The 6,994-nt window shown below is 34.4% G+C and overlaps 1 protein-coding gene across 2 annotated transcripts; it reads left to right on the forward strand.

Moving 5' to 3' along the window:
- Window positions 1–2,182: 2,182 nt before the first annotated feature.
- On the forward strand, window positions 2,183–6,769 carry LOC117316096 (octopamine receptor beta-3R-like). Of its 2 annotated transcripts, none has more exons than XM_033870586.1 (2): window positions 2,183–2,481; window positions 4,589–6,769. In XM_033870586.1, the coding sequence occupies exon 2, from the start codon at window positions 4,608–4,610 to the stop codon at window positions 5,994–5,996; it is 1,389 nt and encodes a 462-aa protein (XP_033726477.1). In that variant the 5' UTR covers window positions 2,183–2,481; window positions 4,589–4,607; the 3' UTR covers window positions 5,997–6,769. The 2 variants fall into 2 exon arrangements, with proteins under 2 accessions (XP_033726477.1, XP_033726478.1); XM_033870587.1 differs by lacking the exon at window positions 2,183–2,481 and adding an exon at window positions 3,422–3,502.
- The last annotated feature ends 225 nt before the right edge of the window (window positions 6,770–6,994 follow it).

A 6,994-nucleotide genomic window follows, 5' to 3' on the forward strand; every position in this document is an offset into this window, starting at 1 on the left:
TCTTGTTAACAGAGACGAAGGTGTTATACATGTACATCATATATAAATATACACTGTATGTATAGCGGAAATACCACGGGTTTATCTACGTACGAGGTCTTAAATGTCAAATATATATAGCAATATTTCCAACCATGTATAACAATGATCGCCTTATACAGGTCATTCGTGCTAGGCTAAACATTCTGAGACAAGTGGTTCAAGTAGATACAGAGAAAATGTCCAGAAAGTATCATACTACAATGTGTCTGTTTGCGCCGTCAAAAATACATGTAATGGGAAAAACATGTAAAAGAATCGTCCCTCATAAAAGGGCAGAATACCGTTTTTCCAACATGGTATATAAAGGAACATTGCGGAACCAAGGAATAATTAAATCTAACATGGGTCTGTTCTGTAAACAGGGATATCTTAACCCGAGAGTAAGGGTTTGCCAAATCACCACGAGGCTTACCTCGTGCTGGCAAGCCAAACGCTTACTTAATGACGTCATCATTTACGACATGGTTACTCAACGCGAAATTATGACGTTGCGTTATGATGAGCAGCGTCATATTGCACATGCCAGTGGTCTTTACTTCCCTGTGCGAGATCGATTTAAGTTTTCCCTGAACACCGCCAGATAACCCTGTGAAGTATGTGAGAACATATTACCCTTCCTCCAATAATTGTCATGGTCAATATTGTGAATACACATTCACATTGCTGAACGGACGAATATGATTGAAACGTTGTCAAGGGAGACTTTAGGATCTATTAATTGGAATACTGATAAATGATAATATCCCCCAAAATCAATGGTAACGAATACTGCAATAAGGACAACAGGTACATTTCTTTCACCCTGTACTTGCAGTTTAAGGTGATGTTAGAAAACGAGGGGTATTTAAAAACCAGATACAAATCGGATCAGGCGGGATTTTTTTTCTCTCTCCTGATTACTTGCTCTCACCATCTTGGTACTTCTAACATGTACAAAACATCTGTCTATATTTTGCCTTTGTTTATTGACATAGTTTGAATTACTGTTTATTTCAATTCTTCATATTCTCATTTCCAAAAGAAGAAATCGAATGCAACCGATTAACTAAAGAATATATATATATATACATTGAACGTTCTTTTTTAAGAATACAGAAGTGGCGCAGCGAAATAAGCTGTGGGTATTTATGGCTAGGCGATTGGGTGCCGTAGATCTTGAGTTCGAGGCCCGGTCAGGTCACGAGTCATAAAGTTTTTTTTCCTTCGTCAGTTGTTACTATGATACATATAAAGTAATTAGCACAATGCCCAATATGCATTATGTGTTGGTGATCCGAAGATAAAGATAGGAATTTCTTACATTTTCATAATTATATACATTGTATATACTATATACTTTATGTATTACTAGTATATATTACATAATGCGTTTGATTTTGCTTAACTATACTCATAAGGGATATTATACAGGTGTCTCATACCTTGTCAGTAATCAGTCAAAACTCTTTGACGAGGGGTTGATCCCAACACCACGGGGAAGAAATTTGACTATAGACTGATAAGGTATGAATCGAAACAACTGTTTTGTTACCTGAATAATCCACCAGATTTCAGATCTATGCTACTTTATTAGGCTGAAGAAGTTAAAAGTCTCCTGTAAACTGTTCATTCCAGCTTTTGTGCATTTTCGAACTCCATAGTTGACGTTCCTTACTTACGTCGTCTTCTGGACGCCATGTTGGTTGCTTGTTTTGTTTCGCTGGCAACACAGGAGCTACGTCAAATCCCGAGATACCCAAATGGTTGGATGAAACACAAAATCTAGAGGGGTTCCGTGAAGAGGGCCAATACGGGGTTTCGGGTGCATTACTGAATCAATAATGCATGGGTGACGATTACGTGTCAGGCGATTTGGCGCAATAATGTATATGCAAAAAAGTAATAATTACGAAGTATACAATACAAGTAGTTAACAACTATCAGGGATTTCATAATTGAGTAATTATAGCATACACATATCACAAAAAGCATTATGAATACCACAAACACTTGTACCAAACAATGCTATAGTTTAGTTAATATGAAGGTTATTTCAAATGGGGTTCTCAACCTTAATTTGACAAATGGCTAAACTACAAAAGTACTAGATAATGTGTTTAACAGATACATTGTATGCTAAGATAGATGATGACTTGTTGACGGAGAGCAGTTTGTCGTGCCAGTAACCACGTAAAGGTTTCCTGGCGAGGAAGGAATATGACAATTGCCCTAAACAATGTTTAGCGAGCCTCTTGCTAGCATGAGGTGTAAACATAATACACAGCATAATGCTATACATATACGTGGAAATTGCGACTATTAAAGTGTCCTTATTTATAAACAAAAACGACTAATTGCTTGGTTAGTTTCTATGCAGAGCTAAGACAAGGAATCGTGTATAAAAACCTCTTACATGCTGAGAAGTGAATAGAGTCACCAGAGTAAAACGTTTGTTACTAGGTGAGTAAATTTTATCAAATATTAACAAATACTCTGAAATTATGTATATAATGCATTAAGATTCGTTTTATTGTAGGGATAAATTAATAATTATTCCAGAAAATAGCGATATTCCATATATGGCTACCCGGGTCAATATATTACACTTCGCATACAAAGTTTATGACATTTTATAGTTCGACTGCAATTATTAGTCATTGTTCAGCATTGGAGGCCGGAAGTCGAGTTTGTACAAATTTGCAAAATTGGGTCAAATCACTTTCGAAAGTTCCAAACGTTAAATCAATCCGCCAAAGATTTGACAAAAAGCTTTTTAAAAAGGTTTAAGAAATGTATTTTCCGGCAAACTGCATGATTACCTATCTTCTTAAATCGAATATAATTTACAGAGACATACATTTATATACTTTATAAAAAAAATGTACACATTATGTATTTACATTGTTCTATCATAAAAAGAAGATTACATATCGTTCATTTGCGCTGTGTAACTACATGTAATTTCATAAAAGAGGAGTATACATTGAGAAACAGGAAATATTTGTAACGTTCAATCAAAACTAAACACAAAGATTCACTGCGTTATTTAAGGGTTAACTGTAATATTTTTTTACGTTATTGAGCAATAACACAAAAAAACTGGGGTGTACTCTGAATAAACCGCGAAGCGGTTTATTAAAAGAGTACACCCCAGTTTTTTGTGTTATTGCTCAATAACGTAAAAAAATATTACAGTTAACCCTTATAATTTAATTAACAACGATAAGAAATATTTTCATTAAGTTTAACATGTTTATTTTGCTCCAGATATTTAAAAACACATCGATAAATACAAAATCCCGTGAACAACGATGACGTCACAGTTTTTCTATGTTATGAGATAATAACATAATTTTTTGAGCCAATGAAAATGCTTGTTACAAGCAAAATTAAATTATACTGCTGTTTCATTCTTCAAGGACCCGTCAGTAATGCCAAGGGCCTAACATGGTGATGCTTAATGGACGAAAATTCAACATAGGTAGATATAAGTATTAAGAGATGTCAAAATCTGAAGGGGATATGTAATAGTCCGATGGCGAAAAGAAAAAATTCACAATCAGATTTCAGGACATCAGAAGCATGTATATTGTAGAAAATATGGATTACATTATTGGAATGATACATAAAAAAGACTTGTGATAGCTTAATATCTATGACCCTCAAAACTACATGTTAGCGCACCACCAATATTGTCTGCATGAGTTGTTCCATTCCAAGGAACTGCAAGATTATAGACCATATGTCTAATACCTTATTATCGTTTAATGTATAAACTTAGATATCACTTATGGGATGCAGTGTCGAATTAGGATACAAAAATACACAACTCCCAAGCAAAACGAAATACTGATACAGTAGGAAAGTGAAGAGGGTACCATTTATATATCATGATAACTGTCATCTTTGAATAACAGAGCATACAGAGAAACAATAGTCTTCGTTATTTGTGGGTTTTTTCATATACAATGTCAACCGTTACATGTTTTTGTGTTGAATTAAGCGTTTATCCAACAAAAACTTCTTATCTAAGCGCTCATTAAGCAGCTAATACTTGTCTAAGCGAGTATAATTTTCGTACCTTGTTTTGTTACACGTGTAGAATCATGTAAATATAAACAAAAACTCACAATCAACATTGCATGGTCAAGGGTTAAGGTTTTATGTCATTTTCGGCGTTGTAAATTGTCTTTTACCATTTATATACTACTGGGTTGAAGCTAGTCGCTAAATTGGCTAAAATAACCCGCTATACATTATTGCGGTTTTGTTTTGGATACAACATGTGAACGAACTAATAAAGTATGTAGCCAGGAGGGTTTTCTTCACTTTCCAGCAGTATTGTTTAATTTTATACCCAGATTAGCACCTAAGGGTTTTTGATATCATACATAGATGGCAGAATTATTTCGAAACATCGATTAATCTCAAATTGCAGCTGGTTGCCTATCTGAAATATTGCCTTGATCAACTAACAAAGTAATGAACAATTGTTCACATTTATTTTAAATATATATATAAACTGTTAAGAAGTGTTATATAATTATGGTGTATCGATATCTTTCAGATCGCATTCTGTCATCAGTATGGTTGAAGAGTTCACATCCAGCACATCTGGTGATTTCACTACATCGTCAGTCTCAAATTCTACACTGTCATCTTTAAATATTTCAAGACCAAACGTGACCGTGGAAGGCAACGATACAACCTTGACCTTCATTACATCCGGGCCTCTCCTCGACCTTGCAAACGACACGTACTTTAACAATGTGTTGCTGTCATCTCTAGTGTATGTGTGTATATTACTGGCTATTGGGTTACCAGGCAACGTCTTGGTGCTGTATGTCTACGGCTTCAAATGGAACCGTACAACTTCAAGAATTTTCATTTTGGCTTTAGCCGGCATCGATTTATTAAATTGCATGTCGTCAATGGCAACCGAACTTTATCTTCTCACGCATTTCTTCAAATTTGATTTCCCGTATGTTTGTAAAGCTACGAGATTTGTCACTTCATTCTGTAATAATTCAACGACCATAGTTTTATCTGCCATTGCTGTTGATAGGTTTAAAAGGATTTGTCGTCCCTTGGAAGCGCTCATAGATATCAAAACTGCCAAAAAGATTGTCGTGTTGGCTGTTGTCATCGCTTTAGCTACATCTTGGCCATTGTTTGTGCTTTATGGAACACATGAACTTAAATTGAAGAAATTTCAAAATTTCGTCCTCATTGGGAAAACTTGTGAAATCGAAGAACAATGGATAAAGACCATTTATCCTCTACTTCTTGTTGGATTCCTCTTTACATGTCATTTTGCAGGGGATATTCTTTTTATAGTTCTGTATATCCATGTTGGGAAAGCTATCATACGACAAAGAAAGAACCGGAAATCATTAAAATCCGGAAATAGGTATACTGCACCGGAAATATCGGCTGCAAGCTGTACAATGGACGAATTGGATGGAAAACCAGAGGAAATGAGGTCACGACATTTTTCATTTGTAGTGTGGAACAAAATCGCGAAAAATGCCAGTCGATCTAAGTTAACAATTGCAAAAGCTTCAAATCGTCCTTTGGGGAAACCAAAAACTCTTCCATCTGACCTTGTACGTAGACAGCTTTCGAAAGCAAGTGGCAACTCGAATGGTTCAGGTGCTCTTCATGCGGGCAAAACAACAATGATGTTATTTCTCGTGACGGTTGTGTTTGCCATTTCTTTCTTACCATATTGTGTCGTAGTTATTTTAAGAGCAACACACAGAGCAGATATTGCAGACCTTTCCAATATTGGCCAATCGATATACAATTTATTACTTCGTTCGTATTTTATGAATAGCGTATTTAATCCTGTTGTATACTGCTTTGTTAGTCAACAGTTCCGAAACCAAGCGATAGCAGCATGCAGTTGCACACGTGGAAATTTACAAAGGTCAAATTCGCAAGTGAGGTCAAACCTAGGTTCAAGGTCACGTTAAGGGCCCAAAGGTCACAGAAAAGTCATGGACGGTTTATTTTCATAATATCTTAAAATAAATCATTATGTGGTATGTTTATTGACATGCCAAAATTAAAGCCTAAACTTTTGAATAATTACAACAATATAGAATTGAGAATCTTTGCTCAATTCGAAACTTTAACAGATTCAATGATGAATTTACGCTCAAACATCATTTACTAAGTAAATAATATATAGAAGATTTAATAGGAAATTTATGATTAAGCGAAATGCTTCCATTCCAGCACAAAAAGCGCTAATTTCAGATAACCACTAAAATATGTTTACTTTCAATATGTCAATAATTTCTTGGTGGATTATGCAATTCGTTTTTAACATTCGTGTACAATGTATCTATCATTTTTTTAAGATACTTATTTATCATCATTTATGCCTCAGACCCGTATATATCAACAGGTCCGTTACATATATCTGTCAATCATTTAGATATGCATATACATAATGAAAATAATAATGAAACCGAATGTTAAAGCAGATGCACAGTACGTAATTGTTAAAGATTTAAACATTTGACTACGGTGATTTTTACTGTGTTTATTTGTTTGAAAATATATGGTAAATAGTTATTGTGATGATGATTCCTAACTAATCATTCACATATTAATAATTACGCTGTGCATGAAAAAAGTATATATATGTGTCATCCCAACGTTATTGTGCAGCCTCGCAATTCATCACTAGTTTAAGGGAAATTTTTGAAATATTTGAATAAACAAATGATTAACAAGAAAACCTTACTTTGTTTTGTTTCAAATCTCATATTCGTAATTAAAGAGGTGTTGACGATTATTTTCCACTAACTCTTTACAATTATACCGATAATAATTACATTTTCAACAAAAATTAATCTCATTTCTTTCGTTAATTGTATATTCATAATTTAATTTCATACGTTTTCACATGACACATTATAATGTTATATCCATTGAAAAAGAGGATGCTTTTGTCAAAGCAACA

This window comes from Pecten maximus, chromosome 18 (genome assembly GCF_902652985.1).
Source record: "Pecten maximus chromosome 18, xPecMax1.1, whole genome shotgun sequence".
In the NCBI taxonomy this organism is placed as follows: Eukaryota; Metazoa; Mollusca; class Bivalvia; order Pectinida; family Pectinidae; genus Pecten; species Pecten maximus.